The 26,906-nt window shown below is 41.1% G+C and overlaps 1 protein-coding gene and 1 long non-coding RNA gene across 6 annotated transcripts in view; both read left to right on the plus strand.

The window, feature by feature from the left end:
- The window catches only part of LOC124259255 (serine/arginine repetitive matrix protein 2-like), a 151,084-nt gene extending 129,832 nt beyond the window's left edge, over positions 1 to 21,252 (plus strand). For 2 of the 5 annotated variants that reach the window (XM_046693363.1, XM_046693364.1), the window contains 5 exons: positions 864 to 953; positions 3,779 to 3,949; positions 13,036 to 13,410; positions 13,943 to 14,095; positions 19,030 to 21,126. In XM_046693363.1, coding sequence (XP_046549319.1) covers positions 864 to 953; positions 3,779 to 3,949; positions 13,036 to 13,410; positions 13,943 to 14,095; positions 19,030 to 19,228 — 988 coding nt within the window. In that variant the 3' untranslated portion in view covers positions 19,229 to 21,126. Of the gene's footprint in view, positions 1 to 863; positions 954 to 3,778; positions 3,950 to 13,035; positions 13,411 to 13,942; positions 14,096 to 14,453; positions 14,603 to 19,029; positions 21,129 to 21,189 lie in introns of those variants that run through there. The other 3 variants (XR_006893791.1, XM_046693366.1, XM_046693365.1) reach the window with 3 other exon arrangements.
- An 800-nt stretch (positions 21,253 to 22,052) lies between these two features.
- Positions 22,053 to 22,931, plus strand: LOC124259242. The gene is made up of 2 exons (XR_006893787.1): positions 22,053 to 22,098; positions 22,132 to 22,931. It is a non-coding gene; the product is annotated as an uncharacterized LOC124259242 (long non-coding RNA).
- The last annotated feature ends 3,975 nt before the right edge of the window (positions 22,932 to 26,906 follow it).

Consider the following 26,906-nt stretch of genomic DNA (forward strand, 5'->3'; position numbering starts at 1 on the left):
TTATCCACTGTCTCAGTGTATATAGAGAGGGATAATCAGGTGACTGTTAGAGGAGTGCATATGTTTTGTTATCTACTGTCTCGGTGTATATATAGAAAGATAATCAGGTGACTGTTACAGGATGGGGGTGCATATGTTTTGTTATCCAGTGTCTCAGTTTATATATAAAGATATTATCAGGTGACTGTTACAGGAGTGCATATGTTTTGTTATCCACTGTCTCAGTGTACATAGAGGGATAATCAGGTGACTGTTGGAGGAGTGCATATGTTTTGTTTTCCACTGTCTCAGTGTATATAGAAAGATAATCAGGTGACTGTTACAGGAGTGCATATGTTTTGTTATCCACTGTCTCAGTGTATATAGAGGGATAATCAGGTGACTGTTAGAGGAGTGCATATGTTTTGTTATCCACTGTCTCAGTGTATATAGAAAGATAATCATGTGACTGTTACAGGAGTGCATATGTTTTGTTATCCACTGTCTCAGTGTATATAGAGAGAGATAATCAGGTGACTGTTACAGGAGTGCATATGTTTTGCTATCCACTGTCTCAGTGTATATAGAGGGAGATAATCATGTGACTGTTACAGGAGTGCATATGTTTTGTTATCTACTGTCTTCAGTGTATATATAGAGATATAATCAGGTGACTGTTACAGGAGTGCATATGTTTTGTTATCCACTGTCTCAGTGTATATATAGAAAGATAATCAGGTGACTGTTACAGGAGTGCATATGTTTTGTTATCCACTGTCTCGGTGTATAGATAGAGAGATAATCAAGAGGCTGTGTCTGTCTCCACATAATTGTATCCACACAGCGTCTATGGAGAGATAATCATGTGACTGTGTCTGTTGCAGGGTTGAAGAAAAGAAGAAGCGGAGGAGAAGGAAAGAGTCATCCAGCTCCAATTCCGGCTCAGATTCTGACTCTGAATCTGACTCAGGAAGGTGGGTGGTTGGATGCTAGGACATTGATGAGGCTGGTTCTGTAAACACATATTTGAATCTAAATGAGAAAGGCCAGAGGTTGATGCTATGACCACAACCATTCATTGGGTACCCAGCCATATCACATTAGTTTAAATAGCAGTGTGTAAGGAGTCCAGGGGAGAATGGGTGTTCAGTCACATGTGCTTTTCACAAGAGGATTGGGTCACACCTTTCATTGATCAGGTCACAATATACAGTGATCAGGTTACACCTTACAGTGATCAGGTAACATCGTACAGTGATCAGGTCACACCTTACACTTTACAGTGATAGGTCACAACTTACAGTGATCAGGTTGCACCTTACAGTGATCACGTCACACCTTACAGTGATCAGGTAACATCTTACAGTTATCAGGTAACATTGTATAGTGATCAGGTAACATCTTACAGTGATCAGGTAACATCTTACAGTTATCAGGTAACATTGTATAGTGATCAGGTAACATCTTACAGTGATCAGGTAACATCTTACAGTTATCAGGTAACATTGTATAGTGATCAGGTAACATCTTACATTTTTTGTATCAGGTGAAGTGATCAGGTAACATCTTACAGTTATCAGGTAACATTGTATAGTGATCAGGTAACATCTTTCATTTTTTCTTTCATTTTTTCTCTCTGGTTTTGCAGAGTTGCATCCCATGGGATACCAGCCACTGATAATTATTACAAATCATCTACTTCTATTATATCATTGCCATAAATCCTACAGTTTGCCTGCAGTTACAGAAAACTAATCTTCAGAATTTTCAACAGACGCCTTCTGCACTACACACCAGCAGTTGTCAAGATAATATTACAGCCAATCAGCATCAATCTCTTCTGATAGCAAACAAATGACAAACCTCCATGTTTTCCAGTGTGTACTACAGTGTTACAACTGTTACACTGAAGTTATGCTTTCATTCAAGTTACTAACATTCAGACTAGTGTGTACTACAGTGTTACAACTATTACACTGAAGTTATGCTGTCATTCAAGTTACTAACATTCAGACTAGTGTGTACTACAGTGTTACAACTATTACACTGAAGTTATGCTGTCATTCAAGTTACTAACATTCAGACTAGTGTGTGTGTACTACAGTGTTACAACTATTACACTGAAGTTATGCTTTCATTCAAGTTACTAACATTCAGACTAGTGTGTACTACAGTGTTACAACTACTATTACACTGAAGTTATGCTGTCATTCAAGTTACTAACATTCAGACTAGTGTGTACTACAGTGTTACAACTATTACACTGAAGTTATGCTGTCATTCAAGTTACTAACATTCAGACTAGTGTGTACTACAGTGTTACAACTATTACACTGAAGTTATGCTGTCATTCAAGTTACTAACATTCAGACTAGTGTGTACTACAGTGTTACAACTATTACACTGAAGTTATGCTGTCATTCAAGTTACTAACATTCAGACTAGTGTGTACTACAGTGTTACAACTGTTACACTGAAGTTATGCTGTCATTCAAGTTACTAACATTCAGACTAGTGTGTACTACAGTGTTACAACTGTTACACTGAAGTTATGCTGCTGTCATTCAAGTTACTAACATTCAGACTAGTGTGTACTACAGTGTTACAACCATTACACTGAAGTTATGCTGTCATTCAAGTTACTAACATTCAGACTAGTGTGTACTACAGTGTTACAACTATTACACTGAAGTGTATGCTGTCATACACTGAAGTTATGCTTTCAACATTCAGACTAGTGTGTACTACAGTGTTACAACTGTTACACTGAAGTTATGCTGTCATTCAAGTTACTAACATTCAGACTAGTGTGTACTACAGTGTTACAACTATTACACTGAAGTTATGCTGTCATTCAAGTTACTAACATTCAGACTAGTGTGTACTACAGTGTTACAACTATTACACTGAAGTTATGCTGTCATTCAAGTTACTAACATTCAGACTAGTGTGTACTACAGTGTTACAACTATTACACTGAAGTTACTAACATTCAAGTTACTAACAGTGTTACACAGTGTTACAACTATTACACTGAAGTTATGCTGTCATTCAAGTTACTAACATTCAGACTAGTGTGTACTACAGTGTTACAACTATTACACTGAAGTTATGCATTCAAGTCATTCAAGTTACTAACATTCAGACTACACTGAAGTGTGTACTACAGTGTTACAACTATTACACTGAAGTTATGCTTTCATTCAAGTTACTAACATTCAGACTAGTGTGTACTACAGTGTTACAAGTGTTACACTGTTACACTGAAGTTATGCTGTCATTCAAGTTACTAACATTCAGACTAGTGTGTACTACAGTGTTACAACTGTTACACTGAAGTTATGCTGTCATTCAAGTTACTAACATTCAGACTAGTGTGTACTACAGTGTTACAACTATTACACTGAAGTTATGCTTTCATTCAAGTTACTAACATTCAGACTAGTGTGTACTACAGTGTTACAACTGTTACACTTAAGTTATGCTGTCATTCAAGTTACTAACATTCAGACTAGTGTGTACTACAGTGTTACAACTATGACACTTAAGTTATGCTTTCATTCAAGTTACTAACATTCAGACTAGTCCATACTTTTTGTCAGTGGTCCTTGGTGAGATTAGGGAAGTTGTACAGTGTTCACACATGAGTTTTAGAACTTGTAAATGTTGTAAGTCAGTGGCAACAGTGGAATCTTATTGACCTAGACCCTATATTTCCTTGAACTTGACCCTGTTTAATGGAAGGTAGTGTGAAGTTGATCAGTAATCATACTATCTTGAAATCTTGACATTCTTGCAGTTCCTCCTCGGCAGCTTCTCCCGACAGGAATGGAAAGACGAGGAAGTCTTCGCATCACTTACCCTCCCCATCCCTTGTGGACAGGGCCTGCCCCCCCGAGCACCGACTGTCACCTGCATCCAGATCAAAGAGAGGCGATTCTGAATCTGAATTGGACAAATCACCTCCCAGGTAGGAACATGTTTCCTCCAAAATTTGTCTACTTGGTGGTGGTAATTCAAAATAGCTTCAACAACAAAATGATATTTAATCATATCCATTTTGAGTGTATGACTTGAAAGATGTACATGCTTCGAAAACACATGTGAAGGTGGTGTGGGGACAATAGATGCCTTTAAGATTAATGTCGAAGTCAGTGGTAACAATATGCACCCACAGCATCAGTGGCATACTTCTGAAACTAGCCACTCACTGGATATCCAGAGAAACAATACTGATCTTCACAGACTGCTGGTCTTGATGGTCTTGTTGGTCTTGCATATATATGGAAAAGCTTCAAGACATTTGTGAACTGAGCTGGATTATTCCAGCTGCTCAAGAAGGTGGCAGGTGTCTCTTGATGCCCAGTCCAAATAGGGTGACTGTTACAGCACTGCCCTGGGATGAATCTGAACAGAAACAAGGTGGTTCAGTTACAGCACTGCCCTGGGATGAATCTAAACAGAAACAAGATGGTTCAGTTACAGCACTGCCCTGGGATGAATCTGAACAGAAACAAGGTGGTTCAGTTACAGCACTGCCCTTGGATGAATCTGAACAGAAACAAGGTGGTTCAGTTACAGCACTGCCCTGGGATGAATCTGAACAGAAACAAGGTGGTTCAGTTACAGCACTGCCCTGGGATGAATCTGAACAGAAACAAGGTGGTTCAGTTACAGCACTGCCCTGGGATGAATCTGAACAGAAACAAGGTGGTTCAGTTACAGCACTGCCATGTGAGAATATGCCTTGAAATAAGGTGGTTCAGTTACAGCACTGCCCTGGGATGAATCTGAACAGAAACAAGGTGGTTCAGTTACAGCACTGCCCTGGGATGAATCTGAACAGAAACAAGGTGGTTCAGTTACAGCACTGCCATGTGAGAATATGCCTTGAAATAAGGTGGTTCAGTTACAGCACTGCCCTGGGATGAATCTGAACAGAAACAAGGTGGTTCAGTTACAGCACTGCCCTGGGATGAATCTGAACAGAAACAAGGTGGTTCAGTTACAGCACTGCCATGTGAGAACATGTGAGAATGCCAAGTGAGAACATGCCTTGAAATAAGGTGGTTCAGTTACAGCACTGCCCTGGGATGAATCTAAACAGAAACAAGGTGGTTCAGTTACAGCACTGCCATATGAGAATATGCCTTGAAATAAGGTGGTTCAGTTACAGCACTGCCCTGGGATGAATCTGAACAGAAACAAGGTGGTTCAGTTACAGCACTGCCCTGGGATGAATCTGAACAGAAACAAGGTGGTTCAGTTACAGCACTGCACTGCCATGTGGAGAAGCATGCCTTGAAATAAGGTGGTTCAGTTACAGCACTGCCCTGGGATGAATCTGAACAGAAACAAGGTGGTTCAGCCATGTGAGAATTACAGCACTGCCCTGGGATGAATCTGAACAGAAACAAGGTGGTTCAGTTACAGCACTGCCCTGGATGAATGAAAAGAATATGCAAGGTGGTTCAGTTACAGCACTGCCCTGGGATGAATCTGAACAGAAACAAGGTGGGTTACAGATGAATCTGAACAGAAACAAGGTGGTTCAGTTACAGCACTGCCCTGGGATGAATCTGAACAGAAACAAGGTGGTTCAGTTACAGCACTGCCCTGGGATGAATCTGAACAGACACAAGGTGGTTCAGTTACAGCACTCCCCTTGGATGAATCTGAACAGACACAAGGTGGTTCAGTTACAGCACTGCCCTGGAATGAATCTGAACAGAAACAAGGTGGTTCAGTTACAGCACTGCTCCCTGGGATGAATCTGAACAGAAACAAGGTGGTTCAGTTACAGCACTGCCATGTGAGAATATGCCTTGAAATAAGGTGGTTCAGTTACAGCACTGCCCTGGGATGAATCTGAACAGAAACAAGGTGGTTCAGTTACAGCACTGCCCTGGGATGAATCTGAACAGAAACAAGGTGGTTCAGTTACAGCACTGCCATGTGAGAATATGCCTTGAAATAAGGTGGTTCAGTTACAGCACTGCCCTGGGATGAATCTGAACAGAAACAAGGTGGTTCAGTTACAGCACTGCCCTGGGATGAATCTGAACAGAAAAAAGGGGTTTCATTTACAGTACTGCCATGTGAGAATATGCCTTGAAATAAGGTGGTTCAGTTACAGCACTGCCCTGGGATGAATCTAAACAGAAACAAGGTGGTTCAGTTACAACAATGCCCTGGGATGAATCTGAACAGAAACAAGGTGGTTCAGTTACAGCACTGCCCTGGGATGAATCTGAACAGAAACAAGGTGGTTCAGTTACAGCACTGCCATGTGAGAATATGCCTTGAAATAAGGATTAACTGTAATGACCTGACCACCACATTCTCATCTTGCAGTTCAAAGTTCCTAACATAATTATAGTCAATGGATCACCGACAGGAATCAAACTTTCATCAACTTATTGTTGTACATTCACAATACACGCAGATTATTTGATACCTCGGCATCATAACACTAATGGCCCCATACCAATCATGGTCAAGAATTGTTGCCCTGGTATATCGCTCAGCACAAAGTAGCCAAAAACGTTTTCAGCCGTCTGTGCATCATATGCAAAATGTGTATTAGTCTGCATGCATGGTATAACATGCCCCTGATGTAGGCAAAACGTGTTGGTCTGCAAGCATGGCATAACACGCCCCTGGTGTAGGCAAAATGTGTGTTGGTCTTCAAGCATGGTATAACACGCCCCTGGTGTAGGCAAAATGTGTGTTGGTCTGCAAGCATGGTATAACATGCCCCTGGTGTAGGCAAAACGTGTGTTGGTCTGCAAGCATGGTATAACATGCCCCTGGTGTAGGCAAAATGTGTGTTGGTCTGCAAGCATGGTATAACACGCCCCTGGTGTAGGCAAAATGTGTGTTGGTCTGCAAGCATGGTATAACATGCCCCTGGTGTAGGCAAAATGTGTGTTGATCTGCAAACATGGTATAACATGCCCCTGGTGTAGGCAAAACATGTGTTGGTCTGCAAGCATGGTATAACACGCCCCTGGTGTAGGCAAAATGTGTGTTGGTCTGCAAGCATGGTATAACACGCCCCTGGTGTAGGCAAAATGTGTGTTGGTCTGCAAGCATGGTATAACATGCCCCTGGTGTAGGCAAAATGTGTGTTGGTCTGCAAGCATGGTATAACATGCCCCTGGTGTAGGCAAAATGTGTGTTGGTCTGCAAACATGGTATAACATGCCCCTGGTGTAGGCAAAACATGTGTTGGTCTGCAAGCATGGTATAACATGCCCCTGATGTTGAGCAGCTCACTCCAGTCTTTGCTGTCTATGGTGAGTGGGCCTCACCCTTCACAGGACATCTTGCTTTCAGACCAGCTGCAGAGAGCTGTTTTTTTAGCAGTAGATGTTGAAAATGTCTTTCCTTTTTTCATACTGTTACACTTGACAACATAAGCAGGTTTTAAATCTATGACATTGTGCAATGAATGTACTGAGACTGTACTATCTAAGTGTTGTAGGCCTGCAGACCTGCAGACCCACCTGTTTATACCATGTTTACACGGCACTTGTGACTGACTTACAACTGAAAACTGCTTACTCTCATCAACTCGAAGTGGGGTAGCGGTGGGGGTCTCGGTGAAGTCCTTATCATTGCCTTAATTGTTGCCATCGATCGCCATTACTTGCTACTGGTCATATCAAGTTGTGCGAGTGTATGGAACGGTTCAAAACACTCACACAAGTTTGTGAACGAATGCGAGCGATCCAACTCGAAATGAGATCGCAAAATCGGTCGTAACCTGATTACACAAGTCTCGATGTAATTTGGTAGTATGTCAGTCGTCATGAACTCGCATTCGCTCACAATGTCATCACATTGTTTTTGTGTTCCTTTCTTTCTTTCTCTCAGTATATTACTTGGGGGTAAGCGAAACCTATAGTTTGGCATGAAATGCATGTGGACCCAGTTTTTTGTAAATATCTCTTCATCCAATGATCCAATCGATCTCAAACTGTGCAAGTGGATGTTTTGTCAGACAACCTAATCACATTGTAAATCACCGATTTTATGCATTTGTATTAAAGAATCTGTCTATGTAACTGACAACAAAATAAACAGCAGAACGCAGACTGCTTGCAGAGGGAGGGAGCCAATGACCTGTAACAGCGGCAGTGTTGGGTCATAAAGGTCAACGTTCGTCAATGTAGGTCAGCTATGCACGTGACAGGTATGAAGAGGTGTCACAGGTCGTTAATAGGGTAAGGTGGGGGCCAACTGTTAACCATCATACGGAGTTTGTTTCTCTGAAAAACCACAAAACCATTAGTGAGAATTATTCTGTAGGTTAAAATCTTCAAATTTGTAATGTTAATGTCATATTTTGTTTATGCAGTACCTAAGTGGAAATGCATTTAAAGAACACAGAAAGTATATGTACACTAAATCATTAATCGGACCACCTATGGTTAGAACTCAACAACTGTTAAAGCCCCGTTCCTTCAGACACAAGCACACACAATCATGCACACTCATTGAAGAAAAGATAGAATGAAGACAAAAGTGTTATGTTTTGATGTCGTTCACATTCCAAATTAAGCAATGCATTTCTAATAGCTTTAAGCATATAGATAGTTAATATTTATATTTTCATGATAATTTTATGTGAAATGAGTGTTTCATGTTACACTATAAGTCGTTGGAATTAGTCAGTGCTGTCATTGTTAAAAGAAGTTATATTTCTTTGAGCATATCTGGCTGGATACTATTATTATCTGTAAATGTAATAACAGAATTAAACTTCATCAAGTACACTCCATTCTTCCACAGAGGAGTCATCAGTGTCCAGACGAATGACAACTGGATTAACTGTTTGCTCCTTCAAGCCATCTTTGAGCCAGTACTCTTTCTCCACCTCCTTGACATGTTCAACACATGCATGACAGCGTGCAATGTCAATGTCACATATAGCAGTGTTGACAATGTGCTTGACATCATTCAGCTTGAATGATTGATTTTTCCGGGCCACTGTACTTTTAAGGTCTCCCCAGATAAGTTTGATTGGGTTGAGATCACAGTGGTACGGTGGTAATCTCAGGACCTTAAGGCCGTGTTGGCGTAGCATGTTGTCAATGTTATATGTTGGTGGAGGTTTGTTAGGTTTAATCAAAGAGTACAACTGTGGTTTAGTGGCCTTAATTGAAAATTGTATATTGTTATGTGTTAGCCATTGCTGCATATCTGACATCTTTGTATTGGAAGTTGGGCACCTATTGTGATAGGGAGCATTGTCCATGACAACAAGACTTTTGTAAGGCAGAGCTGGCAATAATTGTTCCTCAACATACTGTGTGAAAACCGTTGAGTTCATTTCTGTATGATACTCCCTACCATCTGCGCTCTTTGACCGAAATACCAGATCACACCCAGGTAGGAATCCACGGTGGGAACCAGCATGAAGAACGATTAAACGTTCACCTTTGCCTGTTGGTATTTTCCTACCATCACTGGGATCAGTGGGTAGCCACTGTCTGGCAGCAGTATGGTTTGCATTGACCCAGGTCTCATCCAGATATATAGGTTCGAACCCATCCTCTCTTGCCTGCTTAATTTCTCTCAGATAGTTACACCTTATTTTCACAATATCAGATCTCTCACACATTACTGGTTTGCTACCTTCTTGTACTTGTATCCAAATTTGAGCAGTAGTTTGCTTAGCATAAACCTAGAAACATTAATGTCGTGATCCTCTGCAAGGATGTGTTTTAACTTTCTTGTGGACAGGTGTTCATTTCTAGCAAATAGCCGGCGAATGACATCTCTGATGTCAAAAGAATCTAACTTTGGATGCCTACCTTTTTGTACAAGGTTTTGTTTATTGGTTGTTGGTTTATTTTTCACAATTGTTAGCACGATGTTCTTTTTCATGCCAAGGGCAAAAGTTGTATGTTTCATGTAATCCGACACCTTATAAATCGGTTTGCTACGTTTGCTCTCTTTTTAAAAAAAATTCAACACATTTCTAATTAAACGTTTAGCATCATGTGAATAAGCTTTCATGATGACAGGTAGAAGTAGTCAATGTGAATGATCCAAACGGTCTATCACTGTGCAGTGCACAGGTAACTATCATGAACTGCACGTGCATTTACCTTTATGACCCAACACTGCCGCTGTTACAGGTCATTGGCTCCCTCCCTCTGCAAGCAGTCTGCGTTCTGCTGTTTATTTTGTTGACAGTTACATAGACAGATTCTTTAATACAAATGCATAAAATCGGTGATTACAATGTGGATAGGTTGTCTGACAAAACATCCACTTGCGCAGTTTGAGATCGATTGGATCATTGGATGAAGAGATATTTACAAAAATCCGGGTCCACATGCATTTCATGCCAAACTATAACCATGTGTTGTTGAGACGTTGTTTATACGTGGTTGAAGAAACCACTAACAACATGTACACATTGATATACTGAGAGAAACAAGTACGGAAACATAATCCTCCCTTATTTGGGGTCATCTTTACAAGTATGGTATTGTTTCTATACTTTGGATTGGGATAGTAAAAAATAGAGAATACTACACAAGGCCTCATTACATACAAATTATACGAAACGAGTGTCCTTCCTATGGTATCTGACCGAGCGATGTCAGTCACGAGTTTCGTATGTAATGAGACCTCCGTAGCACCTCGTTTCTTGGTTTCCAGTTGATTCATTCGGCTAACATCACTGGTGGAAACATTGCGTTTGTTTTTCGATGGATATAATGTCTCAGTTCGACTCACAATTAAACAGCGACACGGGCAACGTTCTCAATGTTTACATTCCCACAATGCATATTAAGTTGTAGAATGAATGAATTCACGTGTTTGTTATGAATGAAAAAATAGTTATGTCAGAATGTGACCTAATTGAGAGGTCATCGGTTATCCAATCAAATTGTTAGAATCTCAGGTCAAGTCGTTACGACACAGGTCAGCGCGATACGACACTCGTGTGGCGTGCGAGATTAGTATGCAACCACCCATACGTTGACCTCGTGGGTAATAAACAACGATTATCCATCTTTACTTCTTTCTCTTAGTAGAGTACTTGGGGTTAGGAACCCGAACCACGTTACTAAACCCAACCTGACACACACAGAGCGGCATAAGCAAAAGAATAACAAACATATAAAGTCTGACATGTTTATTGATAAAAATGAAAGTAATAATGAATGTTATTACAGTACATAAATGTAACGTGTCTCACACACCACACAAACATAGACATGTACACATATAGATGTCCATAGAGCACACTGCTCGTCTCAAAAGTCATTCACAAATACTGGTCCTGAGATGTGGGTCTGAGGGTCACCATTCTGTCCTGCCGTACTGCTCCCCGTGCTTCATTGTTGAAGTATTCTTGAAGGTAAAGCCCCTGAGACTTCGCAGCTTTATGGTCTTGATTTGGAGGCTCAGATGGAGTGTTTTCTACATCCAGTTGTACCCCGAAGATGAGTCTGTGATTTTCATCCTCATGGTCACATCTGTTCGTGATGTCTGGGTACCTGGACCTCAGGAGGTTGTGAAGTACTATCAGCACTCTGTCATGGTCTGGACAGTTTCGGGGGCTTGATACTACACAATCATCAGACAGGATTAGCCAGGATACCATAAGCATTCTCGACTACACGTCTTCCTCTGGATATTCGGTAGTTGTATATCAATTCCTCCCTGGTCATGTTCCTCTTGGCCCATGGTTTCATTAGATATGTTCTTAGGGCAAAAGCATTATCGGCCAGTATGAAGTATGGCAGGTTCTTTGGTTCAAAGTCTTCGTCAGGCTCAGCTTGCTCAATAGGCTCAGAAGGGGGGATACCAAGTGTGCAAGTGTCCAAGCAATGTTTCAGATCAGATGTATTCATGATTTGGGCGTCTGACTGGTGTCCAAGACCTCCACAAGAAATTTGTAGTTGTGGTCCACAAGCGCCAGGAGAACGATGGAGTAGCAGCTTTTGTAGACACACCAGTAGTCGCTTCCACTCCGTGGAGGTGCCTGGATTTTAATGTGCTTTCCATCTAGGGCACCTGTGGCATGAGGCACTTGCCATCGAAGTTAGAATTGTCTGGCTATTTCCTTCCACTCTCCTGGTGTAGTGAGAGTCTTGAATACCTCGTCTCTGTAGGCCTCCACGATAACCTAGCAAACTTGGGATACCATATACTGTACGGATCACCCTGTAGCTGTAGGCCATGCTTGGATACTGGTCACCAATGGCTAAGTGTCTCTATGTTAGTGAGAGTTTCAACCCTGCTGCCAAAGAGGGTCTGTAATTGATGCCTTCTCCTGTGATGATCGGCCCTATTCTCTCCAAAATTTGATCAAAGAGCTCAACAGGCATCCTCATGTAGTTCCAGAACTGAGATGGATTCTCCTGCTTCAACCTCTGAACAAGGTGGTACTGACAGTGCTCTTGTCTCTGCATAGGTGTGAGCCAGTTTCGACCCAAACCTCACGTCTTCGCCTTCTTCCTCTTATTCTGTTACGTTCTCTGATTAATGCCAACTTGCAGGGCAAGGGCAAATGCCATGCAAATTCTATGTATGTTGTCACTGTGCTGGTCAGGCAAAGAATGACGAGATCCATTAACGAGAACCCACCCATTAACGATGCATTCCCACTGGAAAATTTGCAGGTTTGATTTACCAAAATTGGCAACTTGGGATAGTTACATTTCCCCCTCACCCCCCCCCAACACACCCCCTTTACTATTACTACGATGCTTCATTTTGTCTGTTAATATTCTTAGAGGCATATTTAAGAGTGTGCTTAACTCAATCTTTGTCCTCTGTGTGCACATGCATCACTTGCTGATCATGCATGGTGTTAGGTTTCATTATGATTGGGTGTCATGTTTAGATGCAGTTCAAGTGTAGACTTCAACGATATATACATTCAAATTATTGAGTCCCTCTTTTTTCGTTGATAGAATATATTTGTAAGTTTAGTAAGTTGAGCGGTTTTGGTATCTGATCTATTTTGAGATTCACTCCAGATGGTTTGTTAGTGTGCATTGTGCTTTACAAGTTTACTGTCCACAGGTCAGCTAAACAAAATGGGCATGCTAACTCCAAGTCTGCTGAGAACAAAACCAGAAATGGCAAGACAAGCCCATCACCCAAAAGAAATCGAAGCAAGTCTTTGAGCTACTCTCCTGCTGATCGACGACGGGGAAAGTCGTCCCCATACAAAACAAAATCTGGCAAAGAATTATCAAGAGGTCGGTCTCCAAAGCACGGAGAGAAGAAAAGACAGTCCAGCCGAGGGGCTTCCCGGTCTACATCCAGGTCACCTTCAAAGCAGAAGAAAAGGTCACCAGTGAAGAGGTCAAGGCGAAGTTCAAGGTCACCTACCCATTCACGGTCACGGTCGAGATCAAGATCCTACTCCAGATCCAGAAGTCGTTCCAGAAAGAGGTATGACAAAGTTGACAATATTTGGTTAAAGAATATTTATGAATTATCTTGGATGTGATTGTCAACTAATGCCTCTATGTAAATTTTTAGAGTTGCAATGAGATCCAGATTTTACTTTCATCTTTTGTATTTTTAGTAACCTCTATGAACACCATTAGCTGTGTTGGGACGGTTTCTCTGATAGTTTTGGCTTTGTTAGAAATGGTGGTTATGTTGGTTTGTTGGCTCTCTGAAGATAATTTTCCTAACTTTACGACTCTTGAGATAGCTCTTTCCCAGTGTTGTCACTCCAAGACTGTCAGATGCTGGGACTGTGGAATTCTTGGTAGTATACCCACATAGGTCCCCTTTCAGCTGTCATCTGGGATGACACAACCACTAGTTGCTCTACCCTTTTGTTTCATAGGTAGATTTGGCTCCCAGGGTATGAAATACCAACTGTGTATATCCCAGCCAGTGGCCCTTGTCATTGAATGATGATAAATGTCCTTAAACGTCAATAAATGTAAATAAATGTCACTGCTGAATACAGGGAAAGGAGCTACTCCCGTTCTCGATCTCACAGTCGAAGACGGTCATACAGTCGCAGCCTGAGCCATGATTCGAGGCGCAGGGAATCACGCAGCCCCTCGATTCGGAGAAGGAAAGGGTCACCAAGTCACTTAGATAAACGCAGGATAACAAGGTGGGGATCGTCCAGAAACATCTGGTGTAGCAAAGAGAAATAATGAAGAATTTCTATTACACAAGTGCATTTTTGTTGTACTTTTATTCATTTTTCTAGCACCTTTCACCATGTGTGGTAGGAATGCCAGCTCTTTCCACTACAGTGATGTGTATTTCAGTGTTGTGCCAGGCGGGAACTGTAACATATCTGTGTCAGTACTTGCACCACTGTGTTTCTTTCTATTTTACTTTCATTTGATTTTGTATAAAATTACACTATCTTCTTTTTGGTGTTGTATTCCTTTGTCTCAGCATGTTGTGTTTTTTTCGGCCTTCTTTTATTTTTGTTTTTGTTTTTCTTGCTGTTGGGTGTCTAGGTCAGGATCCAGAGAGCGAAAGTACGATGACCGTCATGGATCCCGGTCTCGATCGTACAACCGTCGACGCTCCCCTTCTCCATATTATCGTTCCAGTAAACGTCCACGAGACCGATACTAAGACTGAAGCAGCTTCAAGCCACAACATGGTATTCATTGTGTTCCAGTTGGCTTGCAGATACAACTAATACCTTAAACAGCCTACTAATCACTGACTGTCTGACTGACAGTGTTCATGACAAGATATGTCTGGTGTAGGATCAGGCAGTTGGAAATGAACCCTCACTTTAGAATTAGTTTAGTAGTTCCTTAATTCTGGAATTGTGCATGGCTTGGTTTGTGATGGTTACACTGACAGCTTGGAAACAGAATGTGGCAGTGGACTTAATGATGGTTTACCTGAGAACTGAGACCTTGGGTATTTCTTTAGCCTAGTCTGTTTCACTAAAGCTGGTTAGCAATACTGTTTGTGCTCAAAACACTAACACTGACTTTATAGTTTACATACAACAAAACTTAAGGCATCATTCAGGATGATTAAGAAAATGTTCCCTTTGAAGTTTGGATTTGTATCAACTTATCAAAGAACACTCTTGTGAGATTCACTATGTATTCAGATTAAATGTTAGACAATTCATACTAACATGTTTGCATTGGTTAGATACACCACTAACTTTTGATTAAATGCAGTTTAACACATTGAGTGTGTGAGTGAATGCAGTTTAACACATTGAGTGTGTGAGTGAATGCAGTTTAACACATTGAGTGTGAGAGTGAATGCAGTTTAACACATTGAGTGTGAGTGAATGCAGTTTAACACATTGAGTGTGAGTGAATGCAGTTTAACACATCGAGTGTGTTCATGAATGCAGTTGAACACATTGAGTGTGTTCATGAATGCAGTTGAACACATTGAGTGTGTTCATGAATGCAGTTGAACACATTGAGTGTGTTCATGAATGCAGTTTAACACATCGAGTGTGAGTGAATGCAGTTTAACACATTGAGTGTGTGAGTGAATGCAGTTGAACACATTGAGTGTGTTCATGAATGCAGTTTAACACATTGAGTGTGTTCATGAATGCAGTTGAACACATTGAGTGTGTTCATGAATGCAGTTGAACACATTGAGTGTGTGAGTGAATGCAGTTGAACACATCGAGTGTGTGAGTGAATGCAGTTTAACACATTGAGTGTGTGAGTGAATGCAGTTGAACACATTGAGTGTGTGAGTGAATGCAGTTGAACACATTGAGTGTGTGAGTGAATGCAGTTTAACACATTGAGTGTGTTCATGAATGCAGTTGAACACATCGAGTGTGTGAGTGAATGCAGTTGAACACATTGAGTGTGTTCATGAATGCAGTTGAACACATTGAGTGTGTTCATGAATGCAGTTGAACACATTGAGTGTGTGAGTGAATGCAGTTGAACACATTGAGTGTGCTCATGAATGCAGTTTAACACATTGAGTGTGTGAGTGAATGCAGTTGAACACATCGAGTGTGTGAGTGAATGCAGTTTAACACATTGAGTGTGTTCATGAATGCAGTTGAACACATTGAGTGTGTGAGTGAATGCAGTTGAACACATTGAGTGTGTTCATGAATGCAGTTGAACACATTGAGTGTGTTCATGAATGCAGTTGAACACATTGAGTGTGTGAGTGAATGCAGTTGAACACATTGAGTGTGCTCATGAATGCAGTTTAACACATTGAGTGTGTGAGTGAATGCAGTTGAACACATCGAGTGTGTGAGTGAATGCAGTTTAACACATTGAGTGTGTTCATGAATGCAGTTGAACACATCGAGTGTGTTCATGAATGCAGTTGAACACATTGAGTGTGTTCATGAATGCAGTTGAACACATTGAGTGTGTGAGTGAATGCAGTTTAACACATTGAGTGTGTTCATGAATGCAGTTGAACACATCGAGTGTGTGAGTGAATGCAGTTGAACACATTGAGTGTGTTCATGAATGCAGTTGAACACATTGAGTGTGTTCATGAATGCAGTTGAACACATTGAGTGTGTGAGTGAATGCAGTTGAACACATTGAGTGTGTTCATGAATGCAGTTGAACACATCGAGTGTGTGAGTGAATGCAGTTGAACACAGCTCAGGAAGCGCTTTGAAAGCTTTTGACACACATGCAGTTGAACACATTGAGTGGTGAACACATTGAGTGTGTGAGTGAATGCAGTTTAACACATTATCAGTGAATGGAACACCTATTATTATTATTATTTAACACATTGAGTGTGTGAATGCAGTTGAACACATTGAGTGTGTTCATGAATGCAGTTGAACACATTGAGTGTGTGAGTGAATGCAGTTTAACACATTGAGTGTGTGAGTGAATGCAGTTGAACACATCGAGTGTGTGAGTGAATGCAGTTGAACACATTGAGTGTGTTCATGAATGCAGTTGAACACATTGAGTGTGTTCATGAATGCAGTTGAACACATTGAGTGTGTGAGTGAATGAATGCAGTTGGACACATTGAGTGTGTGAACACATTGAGTGTGAGTGAATGCAGTTGAACACATCGAGTGTGTGAGTGAATGCAGTTTAACACATTGAGTGTGAGTGAATGCAGTTGAACACATTGAGTGTGTTCATGAATGCAGTTTAACACATTGAGTGTGTGTGCAGTGAATGCAGTGAATGCAGTTGAACACATTGAGTGTGTGAGTGAATGCAGTTTGACACATTGAGTGTGTGAGTGAATGCAGTTGAACACATTGAGTGTGTTCATGAATGCAGTTTAACACATTGAGTGTGTGAGTGAATGCACATTGAGTGTGTGAGTGAATGCAGTTTAACACATTGAAGTGAATGCAGTTGAACACATTGAGTGTGTGAGTGAATGCAGTTGAACACATTGAGTGTGTGAGTGAATGCAGTTTAACACATTGAGTGTGAGTGAATGCAGTTGAACACATTGAGTGTGTTCATGAATGCAGTTTAACACATTGAGTGTGTTCATGAATGCAGTTTAACACATTGAGTGTGAGTGAATGCAGTTTAACACATGGAGTGAGTGTGAGTGAATGCAGTTTAACATTGAGTGTGATGAATGTGAGTGTGTTCATGAATGCAGTTGAACACATTGAGTGTGTTCATGAATGCAGTTTAACACATTGAGTGTGTGAGTGAATGCAGTTTAACACATTGAGTGTGTTCATGAATGCAGTTGAACACATTGAGTGTGTTCATGAATGCAGTTTAACACATTGAGTGTGTTCATGAATGCAGTTGAACACATTGAGTGTGTTCATTGAATGAATGCAGTTTAACACATCGAAAGTGTGTTCATGAATGCAGTTTCATGAATGCAACACATTGAGTGTGTTCATGAATGCAGTTTAACACATTGAGTGTGTTCATGAATGCAGTTGAACACATTGAGTGTGTGCATGAATGCAGTTGAACACATTGAGTGTGTGCATGAATGCAGTTTAACATGGTAGTCATTCAAGTGCTTGAAGACGGTATAAGAAGCTGTACCGAAACGTGAACGCTATTGTGAATATAAAGAAGTTGATCATTCATAAAGTTTGTCCTCCCAACACTCCCCCACTTGTATTACATCAGCCTGTAAATAGTCAAGTTGAGCAGAACCTGGGAGTAGAAACAATAAAGCTCCAGTGGCATGATGTGTTGTAGCTGAATCTGGGGACCCTGAACACTTTATCTGGAGGATGACATGTTGTAGCTGAATCTGGGGACCCTGAACACTTTATCTGGAGGATGACATATTTTCATGCTTGATTATGTAGACTGTTGACTGTTGTACACCAGGTTGTCCCCAAGATTATGTGGGATTCACTACCCCTTCTCCTTGGGTGTTGAACAAGACGTCTGAGGGCGATCCCTGTATTTACAACAGTTCTGTTATTATTGCTGAACTAACAGAGTCTGAGCATCTTGTTTTGCATGTTGCATGCTGTTATTTTGCTGTTTGATGTTATTTTGCTGGTATATTTAGTGTCTTAATTTTAACAGTCGGACTTGTCTGTTGCTAAGGATAATAATGCTGACAATCACTGGTTTGTCTGGTACAGATTTGGATGTTTACAGACAGATGCCCTTTAGCTGGGATATTGTGATTGGTATTTAACGACCCAGACTTGATGGCTGTTATACAACTGTAACTTGTAATCTAACCAGCTCAAATGTAATTAACAACTGTGGCATGCCCAGGGCCTGAATGACCTGATGCTTCAACTTTCATGTGAGCAAAATGAAAAGGTTGCAACAGCCCATTGTGAACTTGTGTAGTTTCACATCACATGACACGTAGTATCTCAAACACTGATTTCACTTAATGAAGTCAAGTTTTTTTATAGTGATGTTTTTCTTCAATGGATTCCTATCAACGTCATGAAAACAGGGAGATTTGTTTCCTCGGGAGTATGAGTAAAATTGTCACCATAAATATTGATATGTAAAGGTTACAAATTATATATTACAGTAGCTACTGACTTGTCCATGACATACATACTGAAAGGGAAGGTTAAGTGTAAGATTACTGTCAGTGTGTAACAAATAATTTGTCTTTCTTTTACAGTGCAAGAAAACGACCAGTCCCCTATTACAGACCCTCTCCCCCCTCACCAAGCTCTGACGACAGCTATAGGTCATACTCTAGGTCAAGGTCAAGGTCGCGTTTCCGGAGTCGTAGTCTGAGTTTAACAAAGCGCTACACTCGGCGGGGGCGGCGGCGGCGTAGCTGGAGCAGCAGTAGTCTTGATAGTCTAAAACACTGAGAAATATCACAAGTTGTACACATCGGCTTTCTTCTCACATCCCAAACTTTCGTTCCAAAATGTCAAATGCCTACCTTAGCTCTGAAAGAAGGGTCTAGGCATCTTTATGAATGAATAAAGAACAAACAAGGTCCTGTAACAGCTAGAGGAATGTCTGTCTGTGATTCCTCCTTGCTCGGCCATGCCCTCAGTGTATAAGTGTAACTTGTGATATTTCTTGGCTGACCCAACTTTGTATGGTGCAATAAATACCAGTGCCCAAGCAGCAGGGGTTCCTGTAGTGTGGACATGCCCACATGTTTGAAGGTGCCGAATATGTCTTGACACTGTACATACCATTTCTAGTACGCTGGAGTGCAAAGCAGTTTGACTGAAGACAAGCTAGCTTCTCCAGGAGGCATGTTGGGTCGTCCAGTGGCAGTGCTGGAGGGAGGAGACTTGATGACGATTATGTGAATAGTTTAACATATCAGATTTAAGTTATTGTATTGACTGGTCTTTCATTTTACATGTGTTTATTTATATGCTATTTATTGCACATGTTGTGGCTTTTGCAACAGTTGTTTTATTTTCAGTTTTACAAAGATGTTTGTTTTATGACAACTGCGGTGGACCAATTAGAGTGCTCTCCCCTTGATTAGGGTCTGCTGGAATTAAATGAAATGTAACAAATAATGTTTAGGTGTAGGGTAAGACTGTTAGTATAAGTAGCATACCATGTTTTGTTTGCGGGTTTCCTATCTGCCAGTGAATCAAGGGGAAGTAACTCATTGATGACTGTAAACCTCTGTGTACGTGTGATTAGTATTCCCTACGAGATGCTGCCAGTCATCACATATCCAAATATAAACTTGACTTTTATTGCTCAAGGTTTTCATTTAACTTATGTTTGAGTTAAGCCAAAGAAAAAGTTAGAAGTAACTGAAACTTTCATTCCAAGGATTGGCATTCCCTTCATCATACAGAAATGGTCAACATTAGAAAGCCACCCCTCATGGTGTCTGGCAGCGTCTTGACCATGTTGTCATGGTGACACATTAATGGCTACTGCCTCACTGCAGGCTGACTTATGTAAATATGCAGAGACTGAAATAAGTACTAATGTCCATCAACATACTGACATGTGGAACAGAGGCAGTCTGTGATCATTGTCCACAACAGCAGTATTAAGGCATTTGTACATTGTATGAGAGGAAATCATCTGTATGTTGTCAAGTTTGTTTTATGGAAACATGGAACTGGCTCATTTTAACCGTGATATACATGAGATTATGAAGTGGGTTTAAAGAGCATGAACTGTTAACTCTTTGCAACCTGTGTCTGAACAGTTGAAAATCCTATTGCCATTTTGTTTTTCAAACAAGGACAATGGTTAATATGTGAATGAACTTGTTTTAGTGTAGAATCATGTAGGAAATGTTTTAAATGGATAGATTTAATAAACATGTTTGTGTGGGGCTTTGTAAGATATTGATGACCTGAACTATCCTGCCCTGATGCTGGAGTTGATATTGCCATGGCAAGCTTCCATCTGTATAGAAATGTCCAATCAATACACAAACATTATTATGTTGTGTATTGTCACTTGTGCTGAAGCTCATTTCCTGGCACCATTGATATTAACTGCAGTAGGCCGCAATGTTGTCAGCTAACAAGGCTGATGGATGTCATTCGATTAGCCACAATGTCAGCTAACAAGGATGATGGTTGTCATTCGGTTAGCCACAATGTCTTTTCATAGCAGCAAAGAATTAACGCTTTAAGAATTAGAGAAAGATCTGGAGACTCGTGTGAAGGTTCAGATGATGAACACCGTGTACCATGTGAAGGTTCAGATGATGTACATCGTGTACCATGTGAAGGTTCAGATGATGTACACTGTGTACCATGTGAAGGTTCAGATGATGTACACTGTGTACCATGTGAAGGTTCAGGTGATGTACACTGTGTACCATGTGAAGGTTCAGGTGATGTACACTGTGTACCGTGTGAAGGTTCAGGTGATGTACACTGTGTACCGTGTGAAGGTTCAGGTGATGTACACTGTGTACCGTGTGAAGGTTCAGGTGATGTACACTGTGTACCATGTGAAGGTTCAGGTGATGTACACTGTGTACCACGTGTGAAGGTTCAGGTGATGTACACTGTGTACCATGTGAAGGTTCAGGTGATGTACACTGTGTACCGTGTGAAGGTTCAGGTGATGTACGCAGGTGAAGGTTCAGGTGATGTACACTGTGTACCGTGTGAAGGTTCAGGTGATGTACAAAATCGTGAACTGATGTACACTCCGTGTGAAGGTTCAGGTGATGTACACTGTGTACCATGTGAAGGTTCAGGTGATGTACACTGTGTACCATGTGAAGGTTCAGGTGATGTACACTGTGTACCGTGTGAAGGTTCAGGTGATGTACACTGTGTACCATGTGAAGGTTCAGGTGATGTACACCGTGTACCGTGTGAAGGTTCAGGTGATGTACACTGTGTACCATGTGAAGGTTCAGGTGATGTACACTGTGTACCACCGTGTGAAGGTTCAGGTGATGTACACTGTGTACCATGTGAAGGTTCAGGTGATGTACACTGTGTACCATGTGAAGGTTCAGGTGATGTACACTGTGTACCATGTGAAGGTTCAGGTGATGTACACTGTGTACCGTGTGAAGGTTCAGGTGATGTACACTGTGTACCATGTGAAGGTTCAGGTGATGTACACTGTGTACCGTGTGAAGGTTCAGGTGATGTACACTGTGTACCATGTGAAGGTTCAGGTGATGTACACTGTGTACCGTGTGAAGGTTCAGGTGATGTACACTGTGTACCATGTGAAGGTTCAGGTGATGTACACGGTGTACCATGTGAAGGTTCAGGTGATGTACACTGTGTACCGTGTGAAGGTTCAGGTGATGTACACTGTGTACCGTGTGAAGGGTCAGGTGATGTAGATTTTGTATGTATGGTGATGCTCAGGTGATGTATCAAGTGATGCCATTGAAGAAATTAGACTGATGTTTTTATCATTGTACATGTGTAATTTATGTTGACTTCATCTCAGGTTCCCTAAACCAACCATTGTCAGTAGGTGCAAATCATTACCAACTTGTCGAGTTTTTTATAGAAGATGTACTCTCTTACAGCTGGTGTACTCTCTCACTCTCTTACAGCTGGTGTACTCTCTCACAGCTGGTGTACTCTCAAAGAGGATGTACTCTCACAGGGCTGTTCTCTCTTACAGCTGGTGTACTCTTATAGAGGGTGTACTCTCACAGCTGATGTGCTCTTAAAAGAGGGTGTACTGTCTTACAGCTGGTGTACTCTTAAAGAGGGTGTTTTCTCTCAGAGCTGGTGTACTCTCTTATAGAGGGTGTACTGTCTCACAGGGTGTACTCCCACAGTGGTCCAATCACACGGTCAGTGACACCAATACTGATGATTGATAGACGTCCCATGTAGGTCCTCAGATTTTTCACTTCTTAAATTTCAACATGAAACTTAAACCCAGAATATTTTGTTTACAATAATCTTTCAACATCAGCTTGTTAATTTTTCTGGATGATATGTATGATACAGTGACCTCTGTTTGTAACACATGCCATATCACAATGTCCCAATGTTATTAGAGTGTACAGAACTCATCCTGCACTGTGTATAGCCATGCCACGCTCATGTACGTCTCATTTGTACAATAAAACATTGAACATGGTGTGTGTAGTTCTGTCTTCTGTACACTACTCATGTAGGGTGTTATAATATCAACAGTATTCCACTTATCACCTCCATGTCAAGGCCTAATAAAACTTGGATGCCTTTTCAGTTGACATCAGTAAACCACAGGCAAACTCTAGCGCAAATAGGGTTTCACAACAAAGAGAAAATGACCAGTCATCCTATATGCGAGCAAAGCTAGCAAAGTTTTGCAACGTACTTCCCTCACTTCAGTTCGAAAAATATTTTTAATATCAAAATAAAAAATCGCCACCATCAAAGGTACACACCCATTTCCTCGCAGGGTTGTTCTCTCAGATTTCTAACCTCATATTTAATAATTACTCACGTAAAACATTTAATTTAACATTTTAAGCGCCACTCATGCCATATCAAATCGTTCTTCGCCTCCATTACCCCTGCCAGCTTCTGGTTCAACAGAAAAATATTTTTCGAACCGAAACGAGGGAAGTACGTTGCCAACCTTTGCTTGCTTCGTTCGCATATGGGAAGACTGGGTATTTTCTCTTTGTTGCGTAATCCTATTTGCGCTACAGTTTGCCTGTGGGTAAACAAAAGTATAGTATACACGGAAACATTTATTTAGCACCATCAGAATCACTTCTTTGAGTGGCATTTTAGAAGTTGGAATTACAATATTGTACAAATTTTATGGATAACAACTTCTATTTCGTGAGTGCGCCGTTTCAATACAGATTCTTGTACCGTTGTCAAGCAGAAATGTAACATGAAGAGAAGGGAATGTATATATACTGAATGTAACAAAGAAAACAACATCATTAATTAAAAGAAGTCTCTATCAGTAATGGTTGCGTTTCATATGACTACGTTGGATATCAATGATCCACATTATCAACAGGAAGTACTGGACACCAGTATTGTGCTAGATTTTGATAACCGTCCCTTGCAATATCCATGGATGACAATGCTAGGCCACATCATTCTCGAGCAGAAGGCCATCGAAACAATACCATGGCGTGCAAGATGCCTCAAATGAACCCCTGAGAATATCTTTGGGACTGTCATGGATGCCAAGTGTGAACAACAGATCCTGCTGTTCAAAATCTGGAAGAATAGGGCACTTGATTGCCAGTGTGGCCAGGCCATTGGCAGATGGCTGCAAGGGATGGCTACTATAGGTACTGATGTAGCTGTTCATACAATTACAACAATCATTATTTGATATCTGTCTCAATCAGCTCGGTGGGGTGGTTGTGATCATACTTTCCAGTGTTGTTCATATTCAAATATTCAAGTTTTTGTTCATTCCTCTTAGATTGTAAGTAATTGTCACCAAATTTCAATTTCAGTTTTGTTTTGATCAAAGTAGAATATGTTGCAGATACCATTATGATACATGGAAGTGAGTTTTCACAGCAGCATTAAGTGTTTTCGTACTTATATGAAGAAAGTGGGTGGTGCTTGATATATGAAGAAAGTGGGTACTTATATGAAGAAAGTGGGTGGTGCTTGATAAACGCTTATGTAGACTGCTCCAGACAAACTGACCGGTGCATAGGTCTTCCATTCAGGGTTATATTCGATTGAATCAAGATCTATCCTTACTCAAAGGCATGTTTGATGTGTAACTATGTCTAACACAAAATGTATCTTCAGCCTTTCACAGCAGCTTCCAGGTCAATCATCATAAGTGTCCTGAGTACAGGATCTGGACACTATACTGTCCACACAGAAAGTCCATGTATCTAGACACTATACTGTCCACAGGGAAAGTCAATTGATCTAGACACTATACTGTCCACACAGAATGTCCATGTATCTAGACACTATACTGTCCACAGGGAAAGTCCATGTATCTAGACACTATACTGTCCACAGAGAAAGTCCATGTATCTAGACACTATACTGTCCACACAGAAAGTCCATGTATCTGGACACTATACTGTCCACACAGAAAGTCCATGTATCTGGACACTATACTGTCCACACAGAAAGTCCATGTATCTAGACGCTATACTGTCCACAGGGAAAGTCAATTGATCTAGACACTATACTGTCCACATAGAAAGTCCATGTATCTAGACACTATACTGTCCACAGGGAAAGTCCATGTATCTAGACACTATACTGTCCACACAGAAAGTCCATGTATCTAGACACTATACTGTCCACACAGAAGTCCATGTATCTAGACACTATACTGTCCACACAGAAAGTCCATGTATCTAGAAACTATACTGTCCACACAGAAAGTCCATGTATCTAGACACTATACTGTCCACACAGAAAGTCCATGTATCTAGAAACTATACTGTCCACACAGAAAGTCCATGTATCTAGACACTATACTGTCCACACAGAAAGTCCATGTACCTAGACACTATACTGTCCACAGAGAAAGTCCATGTATCTAGACACTATACTGTGTGTATCTAGACACTATACTGTCCACAGAAGTCCATGTATCTAGACGTTAACTATACTCACTCACTCACTCCACACAGAAAGTCCATGTATCTAGAAACTATACTGTCCACACAGAAAGTCCATGTATCTAGACACTATACTGTCCACACAGAAAGTCCATGTATCTAGACACTATACTGTCCACACAGAAAGTCCATGTATCTAGAAACTATACTGTCCACACAGAAAGTCCATGTATCTAGACACTATACTGTCCACACAGAAAGTCCATGTACCTAGACACTATACTGTCCGCAGAGAAAATCCATGTATCTAGACACTATACTGTCCACACAGAAAGTCCATGAATCTCGACACTATACTGTCCACACAGAAAGTCCATGTATCTAGACACTATACTGTCCACACAGAAAGTCCATGTATCTAGACACTATACTGTCCACACAGAAAGTCCATGTATCTAGTAACTATACTATCCACACAGAAAGTCCATGTATCTAGACACTATACTGTCCACAGAGAAAGTCCATGTATCTAGACACTATACTGTCCACAGAGAAAGTCCAATGTGTCTGGACACTATAATGTCCACACAGAAAGTCCGTGTATCTGGACACTATACTGTCTACACAGAAAAAGTCCATGTATCTGGACACTATACTGTGACACATTATGGCAGTGATTACGGGAGGTAAAGTGTCGAGATGGTCCACTACAAGGTGACATGGAACTGGATCACTCAGACACATTATGTCAGTGATTACTGGAGGTAAATTGTCGAGATGGTCCACTACAAGGTGACATTGAACTGGATCACTCAGACACACTATGTCAGTGATTACAGGGAGTAAAGTGTCGAGGTGGTCCACTACAAGGTGACATGGAACTGGATCGATCAGACACATTATGGCAGTGATTACTGGAGGTAAAGTGTCGAGATGGTCCACTACAAGGTGACATGGAACTGGATGACTCAGCCACATTATGGCAGTGATTACTGGAGGTAAAGTGTCGAGATGGTCAACTACAAGGTGACATGGAACTGGATCACTCAGCCACATTATGTCAGTGATTACTGGAGGTAAAGTGTCGAGATGGTTCACTACAAGGTGACATTGAATTGGATCACTCAGACACATTATGTAAGTGATGACTGGAGGTAAAGTGTCGAGATGGTTCACTACAAGGTGACATGGAACTGGATGACTCAGCCACATTATGGCAGTGATTACTGGAGGTAAAGTGTCGAGATGGTCCACTACAAGGTGACATGGAACTGGATGACTCAGCCACATTATGGCAGTGATTACTGGAGGTAAAGTGTCGAGATGGTCCACTACAAGGTGACATGGAACTGGATCACTCCGCCACATTATGGCAGTGATTACTGGAGGTAAAGTGTCGAGATGGTCCACTACAAGGTGACATGGAACTGGATCACTCCGCCACATTATGGCAGTGATTACTGGAGGTAAAGTGTCGAGATGGTCCACTACAAGGTGACATGGAACTGGATCACTCCGCCACATTATGGCAGTGATTACTGGAGGTAAAGTGTCGAGAT

This window comes from Haliotis rubra, unplaced genomic scaffold (assembly GCF_003918875.1).
Source record: "Haliotis rubra isolate DU_JTF1 unplaced genomic scaffold, ASM391887v1 Scf715, whole genome shotgun sequence".
In the NCBI taxonomy this organism is placed as follows: Eukaryota; Metazoa; Mollusca; class Gastropoda; order Lepetellida; family Haliotidae; genus Haliotis; species Haliotis rubra.